This window comes from Clytia hemisphaerica, unplaced genomic scaffold (genome assembly GCF_902728285.1).
Source record: "Clytia hemisphaerica strain Z4C2 unplaced genomic scaffold, Clytia hemisphaerica genome assembly, whole genome shotgun sequence".
NCBI lineage: Eukaryota > Metazoa > Cnidaria > Hydrozoa > Leptothecata > Clytiidae > Clytia > Clytia hemisphaerica.
Window position 1 is genome coordinate 1,215,941 of NW_027103587.1, and position 17,061 is coordinate 1,233,001.

The 17,061-nt window shown below is 36.5% G+C and overlaps 1 protein-coding gene across 1 annotated transcript in view; it reads left to right on the forward strand.

Annotated features, from left to right (window-relative positions):
* The first annotated feature begins 2,947 nt into the window (after positions 1-2,947).
* The window catches only part of LOC136801445 (tether containing UBX domain for GLUT4-like), a 33,252-nt gene continuing 19,138 nt past the window's right edge, over positions 2,948-17,061 (forward strand). Inside the window, exons 1-9 of the mRNA XM_067058085.1 lie at positions 2,948-3,233; positions 9,028-9,083; positions 10,174-10,274; positions 11,939-12,050; positions 13,155-13,209; positions 13,915-13,988; positions 14,540-14,586; positions 15,488-15,921; positions 16,842-16,900. Coding sequence (XP_066914186.1) covers positions 3,150-3,233; positions 9,028-9,083; positions 10,174-10,274; positions 11,939-12,050; positions 13,155-13,209; positions 13,915-13,988; positions 14,540-14,586; positions 15,488-15,921; positions 16,842-16,900 — 1,022 coding nt within the window. The 5' untranslated portion in view covers positions 2,948-3,149. The remainder of the gene's footprint in view (positions 3,234-9,027; positions 9,084-10,173; positions 10,275-11,938; positions 12,051-13,154; positions 13,210-13,914; positions 13,989-14,539; positions 14,587-15,487; positions 15,922-16,841; positions 16,901-17,061) is intronic.

Below are 17,061 nucleotides of genomic sequence, written 5' to 3' on the forward strand. Positions count from 1 at the left end.
AGAATTCATCAGGGAGTGAGAATTCTTTAGTGGGGTGAGAATTCCTCAGTTGAGATGATAATTCGTCAGGTATTGCCGGTACTTTTTCGCTATTTTGAATAAAGTAGCCTTAATTTCAAAATTGAGAGATTTTGCTTGTGTTTTCGAGAAAATTGGTCGGCGTTCGTAGAGTAGGCTCCTGGTTAATCTACAAGGGAGGGGGTGAGAATTTATATATATAAATAAGCGAGAGTTCAAATAACTGAAAAATTCGTTTTCCCGCTAGATTTTCAACTTAACCTTGATGGAATGGGCATATTTTAGGCATATTTTTTGAAGAAGAAAAAAAAGTGTTTTGATCGCAGAAAATCAATGTTTTCACTCTGGCAAACGATATCATACTCCAGGATGCAAGTGAAATTTTTCAATCCGCGGACGTAGACGGGGGTTCGGTTATTATCAGTTAGGGTTAGGGTTGGAGCTCGAGAGTCACAATACAAGGCCGAAGGCCTCTTTAGGGGCATTCGTACCCTGTGACTTAACTTTGGATCCCGTAGGGATCCTTGTAGGGGCACCGGTAGGGTTGGGAGCTTTCTTAATTAAGGTCTGTAAATTACACGCTATAAGTATTTGTGAATGACTGTATTCTGCCGTGTCTCGTTGGCGCAAGCGGTTAGGCATTGGGTTTGTAAACCAAGGTTGCTTGCATTTTGTGGTTCGAGCCGGGTTGGGTGACCTGTTTCACCGGTACGGGCAAATTTCAGAAAAATACTTAGAAAACAGTTAGAAACACTTGAGGAAGATAGAAAATCAGGATAGAAGATAGGAAAGTAGAAAATAGGGGGAAAATAAGAGACGATGCATCCTGGAGTATGATATCGTTTGCCAACCACTCAACGATCTCCCACTAAGAAAAATCCGAGTAACTGACGGTAGTTGCCCCGCAGGAAGGGATTCTTATACACGGTTCTCACGTTAAAATTCTATTGTTTTCATCCTAAAACTGTAAAAGCAAAAAATTTGTAACTTTGACTTTGGTAAATAGTTAGGCAGAAATATTTTGAGATTTTGCCCAGGACAATAGAAGGATCCCACGCATGGCAAATGTTACAAACCATCTGATTATCCTATCCCTTTAATTTAAACTCGAAACGTCGAAACTAGAAAATAATCACATTTTCGGCGGAGAAACCAGTGCAAAGTCTCCATTTTTGGCAAAAAGATGGCCATTTTTCAGCTTTTTCAGGATTATTCGCGAAATTAAATCCACGCGAAATTTTTCAAAACCGTGACTCACGAAATTAAATCCAGAAAATTTCGCGAAATTTAATCCGAGTAATAAATTCGTCAGTAGACCAGCGGTCGAGATAGTGAATTGCGTCACTTCGTAGACACACCCCTTAGATCAGGACAAATTTTTGATATTATGCCCCTAATCATGAACATATAAACGACTGGACATCCATCTCCTTTGTCTTTTTGTAGAAAGGGCTGCTAGCTTTGTTGCCGCCTCGTTAAAAGCATAAATTGAAACAATAAATTTTGATGATGTACCACTTGGGAGTATCTTGCAAACCACGTCAAAACTTCGACAAAAGTCTCTGTTGTTCTACTCTTCTCAAGTCTTTTATCTATATCAAAACAAAGATAACAGAGGCAAAATCATCGTCAGCTTGTCAAAACTCCGACTAATATTTCTAAATTTTGACTTAAAAGGTCTAATAATTTTAGAGAGTGTCGCATTCTAATTTCGATATTCTTATGACACAGGCTCTAAACTTTGGCAAGCTATTTATTTTTCAAGTCATAAAAAAATTTTTGGAGTGACAAACGGGATTCAAAAGTATACACGCAATTGAAATTCTGTATTTTAGAGTTGAAAATGTTGATAAAATATACCTTATCGGGGAAAACTTCGTCGGGGAAACCTTCGTCGGGGAAAAGTGACGAATATTTTCCCAGGCCTTAATGCGTTTACCAACTACCAGCAAGTGACGAATTTTTCCCCGACGAAAATTTTCACCGACGAAAATTTTTCCCGACGAAGTTTTCCCCGATAAGGTAGTATTACAAACTTGTGAAAAAATTCGAGAGTAATTCTTTTTGTACATTAGGAGTAATGTTCAAGCTCTATTAATCCTTTTACCTAAATAATTCAAAGAAATAAAATTATGACGGAATATTGTCGGATTTTTCATATCAATTTTGAAATACATTACAGGCCCAACGAAGCTTGCTTCAAAGAGACAATAAAATAAAATGTCCAGTCGTTTATATGTTCATGCCCTAATATAGGGCGTAGAATTGACAAAAAAACTTTGCCCTTTGAATCTCCTGCAGTTTTCGAGTGAATCGATTTTTAGTTCATCGAGATATTTTGGTTTAAATATTGAAAACTACTATCGATATTTTTATATGAGTCAGCAGTTTTTCAGCATATTTACTCACCTTAAAAATGAAATATCTCACAAGATCAAAACATCGAAAGTTAACAAACCATACTATTTTCGGATACTACTAATTCAGGGCTACCCAGCCGTAATTTTTTTCTGAAAGTGCTCCCAGAAAAATGCTGATGTCATCGGAAAACGCCCAAAGCGTCGATTTTTCACCTTAAAAATGCCATTTCTCGGTACCAGGGTGTGGTAGAAACTTAACAAATAACCCCATTTTGTTATATACTTTTAAGAAAGTTCTTGATTTTGATACTTTTCACGCTGAATCTGTTGGTAGCCTCAGATATTTGAGGGAAGGGGACTTGAGGGACTTTGTTTTGTATCATTTCACTTACCGTCGCCCTTGATATCCTCCGCCGATACATAAACTCGGTAATAGCAACGCACCCTGCGGAAATGTTGCCGAACTGCAATAGGTACGTGCTTTTCGTAGAACCGTGCCTTGATCGAACCACGTTTGCTATCGTCAGCAGAAAGTTTGCACGAAAACGAAAGTAAAAATGGTAGGTTTTGTCAGCAATTTTTTAGCATGGACACGAAAAACACTGGACTTTCGGACTTTAACAAGTTCTGATTAAAAAGCTCTTCAACCTCTGGAATATCACTGCATACAACACAGTAAAATAAATGTACCTAACACATAATCGTATAAAAGGTGTTTAATTAAGAACTGTTAAGAAAAATCATATTAAACAAGCAAAAAAGGTAAAAAAGATGGCATCAAAATCAGTGGAGATTATTTCTCCAAATGGCAGACGTCACAAGATCAAGACATCTCCTTCTATGACAGTAATGGATGTAAGTAAATTTATTGTAAGATATATCTAACTGTTAACATGTTTTTTACTAATTTGGGTGGCGATGACCACCTCGATTTTTTAAACCAGACGTCCGTACTCGATAGAGGATCGATCATCGGAACGGCTCGATGACGGATCGATATTTGATCGATGGATTACTTAACGATCCAGATAGGAGATCGATGGAAGATTCAGCCATTAAAAAGTCTTGAGTATCGATCCTTCGTTGATCCATTATTGAGCTAGTATTTCAATACACCGTTTTTAGGAGTGTCTACACTGCACACGCGTCAATCCAATTTTCCATTGTTTTGATTTTAGCGACCACGGAAAATTCACTCTCCTCCGTAAAAAAACGGTAGGTAAACATCTGGATATCTCATAAGGAAACATAGCAGAAAAACGGTAGGTAAAGAACTCCTTTTAATCATAACTTCTTTTCCTATTGATGAATTTTTGTGAAATTTTCAGGAGAGACCTATAAAATTATCATTGATATCATGTTCAAATATCTAAATCATTCTCTTTAAAGGAGAGAAAAAAATTCACAATGTTTACATTCCTCTAACCTTTCACAGTACTAAAGTGCGCATTTTTACCTACCATTTTTACTGGCCTCTGCAATGGAGTACCGTGAAGATAGCGAGACTCCTAAACGGTGTATCGAGTATAGACCTTTTTTCAAAGAGGCCACCCTGTTGAATAATTAATGTAGTCCAGCAGAAAAACAATGATAAAACCATGCATAATTATTACAATATGCATGATACAGTAATTATGCATGGCTCTATCATTGTTTTTATGGCTGGACTACATAATTATTCAACAGGACGTCCTCTTTGAAAAAAGGTCTATACCGATTCGTCATCGATCGTTAATGGATTCGTCATCGATCGTTAATCGATTTGTTATCGATCGTAAATCGAGTATGAGTCGATAGGGTCGATAAGATCGATAAAAGATCGATGATAAATCGATAAATAATCGATAACTAATCATAAGCTTCAAAAAATCTTGAGTATCGATCCTCTATCGATCTCCTATCCGGATCGTTAAGTAATCCATCGATCACATATCAATCCGCCATCGAGTCGTTCCGATGATCGATCCTATCGAGCGCGGACGTCTGGTTTAAACGTTTTCAAGCACTTTCTGAAAATAACTTTTTTATTTGAAAAAATTTTCTTCTGGGCCAGATTATTCTCAAAAAAAAAGTGAAGACAAAAAACAAAATTTTGTTCATCCTTGACGTTTCGATACTTCTTGTATCATGATCACAAGCAAATGTTAGCTTACAAGCAAAAACGTGTTAAAAGATCAAAATTTCAAAATCACATCTAGCAATCATAGGTCATAAAATTTACATAATTGAACGCATACATATACTTATTCAAAAAAGCTCTAGAGGATAAGAAGATACCGTTTTATTTAAATCAGGTTTCAAATCCCTAATGATTAAAGATTCTTTTATATAAAGCTCTTCATCAGTTTTTCCTTTTTCGTAAACTTTCATGTTCTCTAGGGACACGTCGTGCCCAGTTCTATATTGGGAAAACAAAACGACATATTGCGACACGGTACAAGGAGCATCGAAATATTGAAAGACCAACTGCTGTAACGAGACATCTTTTTAGAACTGGGCACGACGTGTCCCTAGAGAACATGAAAGTTTACGAAAAAGGAAAAACTGATGAAGAGCTTTATATAAAAGAATCTTTAATCATTAGGGTTTGAAACCTGATTTAAATAAAACGGTATCTTCTTATCCTCTAGAGCTTTTTTGAATAAGTATATGTATGCGTTCAATTATGTAAATTTTATGACCTATAATTGCTAGATGTGATTTTGAAATTTTGATCTTTTAACACGTTTTTGCTTGTAAGCTAACATTTGCTTGTGATCATGATACAAGAAGTATCTAAACGTCAAGGATGAACAAAATTTTGTTTTTTGTCTTCACTTTTTTTTTGAGAACTTTTTTATTATTAAATTGAGCATAAATTTTGATCTAATGAATCAAATCTAATAAATGACCCTTAAGAATTTGAGTCTATCTTTCTTCTTTCCAATGAAATAGGAATGGTTAACTTTTAAAATTTTTAGATTTTGAGAAAAATTAGTTTCAATAGAGTAATTCAAAGAGAGAAACTTTTTTATGGTGTACCCTCCAGTACAACTTTCCAACTTCTCAGAAATTACCTCTAGAAAAATGCGCCCTCCACCGTTGTGTTTAAAATTGCTTTTTGGAGGAAAACAAACATGTTTCACCTGTAAGGGGATCAGTAAAGAAATAACAATATTTTCAAGGGAAAAAATTACAGTATATATCCAGACATCCGCGCTCGATAGGGTCGATCATCGGAACGGCTCGTTGACGGAGCGATGGATTACTTAATGATCCGGATAGGAGATCGATGGAAGATTCAGCCATTAAAAAAGTCTTGAGTATCGATGCTTCGTTGATCCATTATCAAGCTAGCATTTCAATCGAGTATATCGATTCGTCATCGATCGTTAATCGATTTGTTATCAATCGTAAATCGAGTATGAGTCAATAGGGTCGATAAGATCGATAAAAGATCGATGATGGATCGATAAATAATCGATAACTAATCATAAGCTTAAAAAATTCTTGAGTATCGATCCTCTATCGATCTCTTATCCGGATTGTTAAGTAATCCATCGCTCACATATCGATCCGTCATCGAGCCGTTCCGATGATCGATCCTATCGAGCGCGGACGTCTAGATATATATACCTTAAACCTTAACCCTATTATTATCAGGCTTTTTGGGATTTTGTATTCTCAAGGGGGGGGGGGTGTTTTCCACCAGCCTTGCATAACTTTTGATCTAGAAAAGGTATGGACTTGAAGTTTGGCACAAATGTTCTCTACCATAAAAGGAGTCAATATAAAAAAATTTGGGTTGATGACGTCATCATAAGGATGATGACGTCATCACAAAGTTTCATAATTATCGCTTACCAATGAAAAAGTACTATTCAATAAAATAGCAGTTAAAGTTGAACGGAGATTTTTCAATTCTGTTTTGAAATTCTAAAAGCCAAAAAGAATATCTTTAACATATTTGCCGGTTTTTAACATACGAATAAAATCGAGGTTTAAAATCCATGCAGAAAATGAGTAAATCTTTTCATAAAACAATGACGTCATTTTTGATGACGTCAGCAGTTTTTGAAAATTTTTAAAATATTTTTTAAAATTTATCATTGACACCTAGAACCTATCAAAATTTGAAGTCAGTTAGATGCCTAGATCTAAAGTTATGCTAAATTTAAGATTTTGGGATTTTACAGGGTTTTAGCTGGATTTTATAATATGCCTGCACAAAAAAGTCATAAAACCTGATCTGGTCGGTGTATAATTGTAAAATTTGGTGTACATGCTGCTAATAGAATTATATTAAAAGTCAAAAACTTTCAGAGTGTTAAAAAAAATTTTCAGTGAGCTATTAGCAAAAGAGTGCCAGCCTGGTGGAAAACACCCCCCCCTGATAAAAATAGGGTTAAGTATACAGTATATATAATTTAAAACACCCCATAAAGATCAGTTTGGGTGTTTAACATAAAAACGGCAATTATTGCTCTCTCTTTTCAGCAACTATAGCTGAAACTTTTTTTCAAGGATAACATGCTGAATGGGACCCCCCAGCGGTTTGCGTGATTGCGTGAATGGGCATTTTTGGTTGCGTAAATGCGTGGAAATTGAAAAAAAAAGTGTGAATTGAAAAAACTGTACTTTTTGATTGCGTGAATGCGTGAATCTGGGCTATTTTGTGCGTGAATACGTGAATTTTCCCTTTTTTCCACTGATAATGTGCAGTTTTCCTGATTTTTCCCAAAAAATTTTCCGATTTCTGAAAAATCGGGTTATTGCGCGCAATTAGTAATTTAATTCATAACTTTTGAAATCTAAATTTTTACTTATTGAGACTGATGTGATTTGGAATCTGCATCAAAAAACGCATTGAATGGTGTATATATGGATCGGAAATTTAATAGAGAACAAGTTGGGAGGGTGGTAAGAGTGGTAAGAGTGGGTATATAGAAACTTTCGAAAATAAATATATTCAAATTGAGGCATTTTGGGTCCGATGACGTCATCAAAACCTGAAAAATCCAATATCTGGAGTTTAGAGCCCAAATAACGTCACAAAACATTAAATTTGCAATATTTTTAGTTTTCAATCATTTAAAGTGGAAATTTTTCGTTGTTTGGGCTTACAAATCAGATCTTTTGACCCTCCCCACCATCCAAAGGGCTTATGATGCATTCAGCTTTATCTACTCATCGGTGGGTGCAACGCCGGGTGACGGCTAGTATCATTACTATGTGTGGAAATCAAATTTTCGCTTTTGCTGGTGATGTCATCAGTTGACAAATTATTACCGGACGTGTCTGTTAAATAAATTTTTGGACGCTGAGTAAAATTTTTAGGATCAGTAGATATATTGGAATAAGAAAAACCAACTCAGCATTTGTCCCAAAGTCATCCAAATTTTAGATGTCGTCAGCTGCCTGTCTAGAATACAGACTAGCAAAATCGAGTCATATGCAAACAAACTTACAACAGGGGTATTCTGTTTTCTCTTTCTAGCTGTGTTTTTGCATTGAGTGAGGATCATTTTACATCTCATTTTAGAACTTTTCATGTTATTGAGCAATGAAAAATTGAAAAAATCACTTTTAAAGATCAGAAAAACCTTTCCCTCGATATAATTTTACATTTTTCAAACACCCCCTGACATCTTTTCCCTTTATAAGGACAGCACTTTTCTGCTGACTCAACATTTCATCGTTAAAAAATTGCCGTTTTCAGCAATAGTTGCAGAAAAGAGCAATAATTGCCGTTTTTATGTTAAACACCCAACTGAAAATAATCTGATAATATACGTGCACCAGAAAAAATATACAAGTTTCTCAAGATATTGAAGGCTTACGGTTAAAAATTTTTTCTTTTTTCATTCTATAGAGAAAACCCTTACCAATACTTTAAGTATGCAACGAATGCACAAAATTCATACTTATGGAGTATAAAAAAAGGCCAACTTAAATACATTTTAAGTATTATGTCAAAGATATCAAAAGTATATGTCTTGGATTTTAGTACCGACCCCCCCCCCCTGTAACGAATTGTTTCAAGGTCACTTTTATTTTACCTACTCGCTTTCTCTGTAACTTTCAAGACTGTATAATTTTAGAAAAAATATACAACTGAATGACCAACAAGATTTTGAGTTTGACCGACATATTTAATATATTTCTGTCGGGCATGATATCCGATTGACTGTAGATTATGGAAAATGCTCCTCTTTAATGTTTTGCATTTTTGACCCATATTTCATGCTCCTACCATGCTCCTAGCATAAAATTTTCTATAAAACGTGTTTTACAGGTTACCGGTTACAGGTTAGTAATGACAAGTAAGCTTTGATCAATTATTTTTAATTTAAAAGAAACTTGATTCACCAGTATTTCATTAACCCCATTTCACAACCTATTTTGATTCGAATGATATGGTAGATATATCATTATTAGAATGTGCTATGAACTTGTTTATTATCTTTATCAGTCTCATTTCTTACTATTGCTGCCACTTTTTTTTCCTATTTTCTTTTTACGTCAATCTTTAGGTAGGTCCATTCAGCATGTAACTGTTTCATATTCTTTTGTAATATACTCTTTATTTACTGGAACTAGGAAAAGATAAACTCAAATTTTGTTTTTCATAACCCTACTAAAATATTTATACAGGTTTTGTTCTTTTTAGATTTTAAATCAAGCTTGTGGTAAATTTGGCTGTGACCCAAGTTTATACGACCTTAAGTGAGTATTTTTACATTCCTTGGTAAACCTTTGACAGGTGATAACAGGGGGCTCAACCAATTATTACCAGACATGCTTTTGGGATAGTTTTGGAGTCCCGTTGGTTGTGCACCTACGACCAAAAAAATTATTATTTTATGATAATAATTTAACTGCACATCATAGGAGAAAAACATTGGTAAATCATGGAAACTGCATTTCATTTCACTTTACTTAGATGTTCTTCTGATTTTTCGTGATTTTTCAAGTCTTAGTACAATGTAATGTCCTTGTTCATGTCATATCTGCCCATGTGCCTCAAAACGTCTGAGAGATCTCGTACCCAGGGCTACTTGTACCACTCTTTGATTTTACTGATGGACGTTGATACAATCGCTCTGGGAAATACTGCCGCTACTTTTCTTGAATCTCTTTGTTATTCAAGGAAAATAAATTTATGCAATGTATGAATTAGCTCTTTTGGTTTGGTTAATACTTTCATTTAATTTACGCCATTTTGTTAATAACACGTGAACATTAATTATTCGCAGTTTGATTGACACTTGTCAGTAAAGTTGCCAATATTACTTGAAAAGTCATAATATGCACTATTGCAATGTCTTTTACGGACCCAACAGCTGATTGGTTGAAAGTGACGTAAAATCGGTCAATACGTCACTTACAACCAATCAGCTATTGGGTCCGTGATGTGATGCCAGAAGACATTGCAATATGGTGCAAATTATGAATAACTTCGAACGTTTTAAAAAAATTATTGAACCAACATAAATAAAAAAGCCAGAGAATCTCTGGCGTTTCCTATGGCCTTTGGTGGGCGCTGTCAGAAATATCAAAAAGTGAGCTACGGGACTAGGAACTAGGAACGTGTTTGAACGTCTGAGTTTTCTGTAGACTTTTTAGAACGATTAAAGTTTGTACATCTGTTGCTTGGACCAATATTTTTTTTGGAAAGGAAGGCCTAGTTTAGAACCTCGTAAAAGCAAGACTTAAACGATCTGACCGCTTGCTGATTTCAAAAAAAGCTTTAATTGTTTGGGGGACTCCCTCTATTATGTTCTTATTATCAAACATTTATTGTTTACAATTTCAGGCATTTGAAGAAAGTTCTGAATACAAGTTCAATCATCAGATATTTGAATATATCAAACAATGCAAAATTGGAAATAGTTGCACTTTCTATACCAAGGAAAAGTATGGCCATTTTTAAACTCAAAGAGTGAATAAACGCCCCCCCCCCGCTTGTTAATTTTTCGAAAATTTTCCAACCTTCTCGGACCTTATTAGGACCCCCCGTTTATTAATTTTCAAGAATATTTTTAGTTGGAAAAAAGAAGGCCCCTTATGTTGCTCCAAAAAGCCTGGTATTAGCCTATATTTACCTTATTTTGGGTTTTCAGAAGTACAACTTCCAACACTCCCGGCAATTTGGTCCCCCCGTTTATTGAGATTTCGAAAATTTTCAACCCCCCGTTTATTCGAACCCCCCTTCGTTTATTTGCAACCTAAGAATACACCGCTATTGAGTAGTGCCGCCATTAGGGTACCACTTTTCAAAAAACTCCGATCAAAGATTTTGCTTGGCTGGGAAACTTGATCTAGAGTATATAAAGGATTTAACTATGTTCTTGCGCGCGCTACATTTTTATGACGTAATTTTTTTTCCAAGCAAAAGGCATTAGTATATGTAATCACATGATAACGAGTCCAATTCGAGAATAATTGCACGAGTGATTTTTTGTCATGTTTAATTTTCGAATTGTACGAGTTATTATGTGATTACGAGCTAATCGCACAATAGGTTTCACTACTTTTCCCCCGTCAGGAAAGTAAATTACACTGAAAGTTTTATATATTTTTCTCTTCTCTTTGTTTTTTTCTTTTATTGATGCACCGTCCCTTCTTGAAGCAAAATGATCCGCCATCTTTTCTGAAAGTAGACCATAGTTCGGTACCGGGAATTTGTTCTCGATCAAATCAATTTCTTCACTTCGTCGTTTCACGCCATTCAGATTTTTTTTTTCGGTTGAACAAATTGCTGGTACCGAACTATGGGGCCGTCCATATAGTACGTACGTAAACCCCCCGGTAAACCCCCCTCTCCCCCCTTCACTGCGTAAGTACGTACTATATGGATGGCCCCTATGGTCTACTATGGTCTACTTTCAGCAAAGAGGGCAGATTATTTTGCTTCACCTGCCGTTGCTTGCGATATCGAGGAACTCTATCTGGTGTATTATATAAGATATACGTTTTCACCGTTGCCGTTATCTAGCTTAAGAAAAGTCTGAAGATTCCTTTCTAGCCTCTAGCTTGAAAGTCAATGTGTTGGATTACTATTATATTATTTATTTCCTCTGTTCAAAAGACTGCTTTTCAAAATATCTCTCAACAGGAACTGGGACTAGCTCAATAGGATACCAGTTTTGTTCTTTCTTTATAGAACGTTATTCCGGGTGGTTAAATGGGATTGCGTGAATGCGTGATGAATGGGCTTTTTCACTTGCGTGAATGCGTGAAGATCTTTTATAAAAAGCTGCGTAAATGCGTGAATGGGCTTTTTCACTTGCGTGAATGCGTGAAGATTTTTAATAAAAAGCTTCCTGAATGCGTGAATTGGAAAACCTTAAGGAAGAAACAAAAATTGCGTGAATTTCGAAAAAGAAAAAAAAATGCGAATGCGTTGAATTAGAAAAAGAATTGCGTGGTTGCATAAATTGAAGATTCGGTGGGAGGGGCCTCTTAAATTAAAGCGCCTTAAAAAGAAACTGGTGCTTTTCGAGTTTCAGACGGAAGTACAGTAAAACCATTTCTCCACGATGGCATCAATGAAATTCTTTTACAATGGTTTATTTTAGCTGATGCGAAACCGACAGTTGCACTACAGTTGGAAGGCGGTCAGCGGTTGACTGAAGATTTCGATTCCAAAACTACTTTGTATGACGTCATCAAATGCTTCCAGGATAAAATGTATGTCGGTGACTTTTAACCCTTTAAGTGCCACGGTCATTTTTTTCTAAGTTTTTTAAAGAAAATCGATAGCTCAAACTTTAAATTCTTATATCTCGCGATCTAGAAGGAGTTACAAGCTTGTTCATAGCTCGTTGGATAGCTGAAAGTCTCCTCTTTAGTTTAGGTGCCTTCGGCGCCTAATAAGGGAAATTAAAGCAGTCGGACCTGCCTACGTGGGCCTGCCCGAATGATAGAAAGATACCCAATGGTAAAACTTCAAATTAATTCGTTGGAGGACAGAATCAAGTAAAGCAGGGCCAAATTTGGAGGTTCTTGGATCACTCGTTAACTAAATTGTCAAAAGTGTTTGCATTTTCTTGACTTTTTGGCTTAAAATCTCGCTGGAAAGACTCACTTTTGACCATGAAGCCCAATCCAATTCGTACGAGTTAGACCAAAAATGACGATTTCTAACTCAAACTGGGCCATAGCCCATGTCTGATATATACGACATTGAAACTTAAAGGGTTAATGTCTAGTTCATAGTGTCTAATACAAGTTCACCAAGGCTGCGCGCATCCCCAGAATTGATTTTGATATAGGGGATGCATATCGTGTATGAAATTCCCGTCCAAGAGTTACCCCATGTTTGGGGTAACCAAAATGCATGAATTTAAATAATTTCGTCACATCCCAATCAAAGAAAGAAAAAAATAAAGCCATTGTGTTATTGCTTTCATAATTATATATTCTCATTCATTGAACAAAGAATAAATACAAGACGGGGGTAAGTTAGGACAGAAATATTGTACACGATACGCAGCCTCTTTAACAAAACATATCAGAGGGGATGCGTACAGCCTAGTACTATACTAACCTACCAATCGACACACTAGTTTGGTTTGTTCACACAGAAGATTTCTTTCAGCTAATTAGTTCTCGCAAAATGATACATACTTTTATTTTTGATTGAAAAGGTGAGGGGGGATCGAACCATTCAATTACATTATCTTGAAAAAAAGTGAAAGTGAGAACCGAACGCCGATAATAAAAAAAGATTGATTCTTTAGTCCAACAATCATTCATCAATTCTGAAAAAGTTTTGTTTTGTTTTCTTTTCAGAGAAAATGGAGATTTATTGCGACCTGGTTTGACCATTGTGTACATGAGAAATGAGGTGTGATATAGTGATTATAGTTAATTTTCTTCTATCGTCGTTCGTTCGTTCGTTCGTTCGTTCGTTCGTTCGTTCGTTCGTTCGTTCGTTCGTTCGTTCGTTCGTTCGTTCGTTCGTTCGTTCGTTCGTTCGTTCGTTCGTTCGTTCGTTCGTTCGTTCGTTCGTTCGTTCGTTCGTTCGTTCGTTCGTTCGTTCGTTCGTTCGTTCGTTCGTTCGTTCGTTCGTTCGTTCGTTCGTTCGTTCGTTCGTTCGTTCGTTCGTTCGTTCGTTTGTTCCTTGGTTCGTTCGTTCGTTCGTTCGTTCGTTCGTTCGTTCGTTCGTTCGTTCGTTCGTTCGTTCGTTCGTTCGTTCGTTCGTTCGTTCGTTCGTTCGTTCGTTCGTTCGTTCGTTCGTTTTCGTTCGTTCGTTCGTTCGTTCGTTCGTTCGTTCGTTTCGTTCGTTCGTCGTTCGTTTCGTTCGTTCGTTCGTTCGTTCGTTCGTTCGTTCGTTCGTTCGTTCGTTCGTTCGTTCCCTAAAAATAGGATTTTTTGAACTTATTTGCTTCAATAGTTTTTTGTAAATTTTTGCACAAAGACAATTTTTTTTTTCAAGCAAAGATTTTAACTGCCAACGTTGTGCCCACTTTTTTCCTACTTTAACAAATAGAATGCAGAAAGTCGACCGTCTAAACTAGAGCTAAGCGTATTTCTTTTTAACTTTAAACAGTACAAGGGCACGCCAGTATTGCGGTCTACCACACTCCAAGGTATTGGTATCACCGGAGGGCGTGCTGCATTGAGGTATGTTGAATTTTTTTTCACATGGCAGATTTTCAGTGAAATTGATCGGGTTTAACTCAAATTTGTACGAGTCTCAATTTCATAGTTCATTTTGAAAATGATTGGAAAACCGTGAAAGTTGTCTTTTTGACGTGTAAGAGTAATTAACGCTAAGCAGGATGGGATTGCAAATCGTACAAACGAATAGATTGGTGCAAATTTGTTACTACTTTCAGACTCATCGCGGTACGCTATTACAAATTGCTCAAAAAGTTTTGAAATAAATTCGAGCATATTATCGATATAACTAGCAAGTAGCTGTCGCTATGAATGCCCCGCGAACGCATTCATAATCGAGAATGAATGTTTGAAGGCCGCATTCCACCAGATTGGTTTCTTTGAGCGCCATTCAATAAGTGCACATCTAGAAATTTCTATTTGCTGAGTGCTCGTTCTTTTTGTATTTTCTATATTTTCCCAGGTAGGTCCATTCAGCATGTAGCTTGTTGTATTTCACTCGAATGCTATTCAAATTCTTTGTTTATTTATTTTCTTCTTTATTTTTTTACCAGGCTTTTTTATCGAACAGATATAGACACTGAAGAATCCAAAGAAAATGGTAAGAACTTAACACAAAACCTTTTTGGCTCAAAGAGGGGGGGGGTGACCTTTCATGACTTTTGATGACGTGGAAGTATACCCAAAGAACTTTAAATCCTTCTAGTAATCCCTTTTAAGTTGTACTTGTCTACATTGGTAGTAAAATGAGTGGTTTAAGTGATCTTCCGAATCCTTCAGAATTTTTCGTAAGTTTTCAAAAAAAAGAAAGATTAATTGAAGTCCCACCGGGAATCCCCCCCCCCCAGGAAATTTGCTCCTTGACTCTAAATGTGATAAAAGTTAACTACTTCGGATCGGGCTACCCGTATATAGGAAGCGTGTCCAGATTTAGAGTTGACTAGTTCTCCATCTTGTTTTCAATTCTGTTCGTCAACAATATGATTCGAGTGTTTTGAAATTGAGGTCTGTTAGCACAAAAATACTTCAGATGGTGATAAAAGCATGAAATTTGGCACAGACGATCTTTAGAGGGTCTAAAACTTAATTTTAAACAGTAACACCAAATTTTGTCACCTTGCCACCTGCCAGATGACGTCATCAGGTGTTTTGGCAAAAAAATAATTTTTTGAAAATATTCAAAATCTGATGGTCCCAGTTGAAAGAGCATGAAATTCTGATGAAAATTGAGGTATAAAATATGCCTTGAAAATGTTCCTATGAAAAGTTATGAAGATTGAAAGCCTTTTTAGGCAAAACTTAAAAACCTCGTAATTTTGGAGCAAGTTGACCAAATTTGATGTTTTATACACGAATCCCTGTCAGAGTTGACTACAATTTTTTCGAGTTGAATAATAAAGTATAGGTCCGCACCCTCAAGAATTAAAGACATCCTAGCTTTTTCATAACGTTCGTTAGTTATATCGCTTTAGATTTTTGTAGAAAAATATTTTCTCCGGTAGAACATACAAATGTGGAGGGACCAACGAAAAAAAAGGCTAAATTGACCGAGACTGCAACACCAACAGGAGACATTACAAACATAAAGACAGCTGACATCAATCATCTTACTGTTGATAACAAGCTACATGATGCCACACCCCATCATCGAGAAAGTGATGAAGTGCTTTCAAAACAACACCAACAACATCCAGTTAATAAGATTTGTCAAGATTCGCAACGCTTTGAACAAACTCCACAAAATGCTCATCAAAACAATCAACAGAATGATCAAATCAACCAACACAACCCGTTCGCAAGAAATATCCTTCCAGACAATGCGACATTTGGCAATCAATCCATCTTTCCCGAAACAACACCTTCCACTAACAGCTCATCATTCAATCATCAACATGTAGAGTCTTCACGGACGGAAAACCAATTCGCAAATTTTAAGGTGCGCATCATAATGTACCATTTCACAGTCGCAAAGCAGCATGGGTAATCAGGACCAATGTGCACTAATGACGACTTACTTTTGGTTCAAGGTTTTAAAAAGTTTGAAGATTTTTGCGTCTAGACAACTGGAAGTCGTTATTAGAGCGCAACCAGTCCTGATTCATTTCGACTGTGAAATGGACTATATATTGGAGAAAGTAGGCTTTTAATGGAAGGCGCAATTTGCGTAAATTTTGCGATAATCTTTAACTCGAACCTCTATAACTCGAATGTTTCCTTGACTCGAACCAAGTTTTCTCGTCCCTGTAGTTAACAATGCCTTATAAACCTTGCCCCGTAACTCGAAATTCTCTTAAACTCGAACGATTTTGTTCTCGAGTTACAGAGACTCGTCTATACTTCCAGAAAATCTAAATTTTACAACTGAAGCTTGGCATCCTGTATGGCATGGAACTTTAAGTATGAAGCGACCGTAGTGCAGTGGTACAGCATCCGGCTACGGTGCGAAAGATCGTGGGTTCAACGTCCAGCCGAGCCATAGCAAAGATTTTCAAAATGATACTTGATGCCTCTCTGCTTGATGGTCAGAAATTAAGTCAAAGCTCAAGGATAAGTGGAGCAATCCAGAAAGAGTGGCGCCTTCCCCTAACTTCGGGTAGATAGCTTTCGAAAGAGGAGCCTTCGGGTTGTCTCCAGCTGTGGTCGTAGACTTACTTACGATAGTGTTTACTTAACTCGTTTTCTTTGCCCAGTAAATTTTACATGACTATACAACCTCACTACATTTCATTGACAATGAGCACAAAATTTGCAAACTACAGTATTTGCAATGCGGCAACAATAGACTGAGTTTTTTCCGATATATTAAAGGTTTTGTGTCCGAAACACGTAAGTATTATTTGTATTATCATTTTATAGTTTCCAGACAAAAAGGAGGCAGGTGAAGAGGACATTGAAGCCATTGATCCACAAGCAATGTAAGTTTTGTTCTTGCGTTCGTTCGTTCGTTTGTTCGCTCGCTCGCTCGCCTGGGCTGTACTAGGCGTAACAGCAGTAACGTTTATTCTACTTTAAGACTTTTGGAGCTCATGTTTTCGGTTTTTTGACGTCACTTTAAGCTTTCGAAGCTTTGAAATCG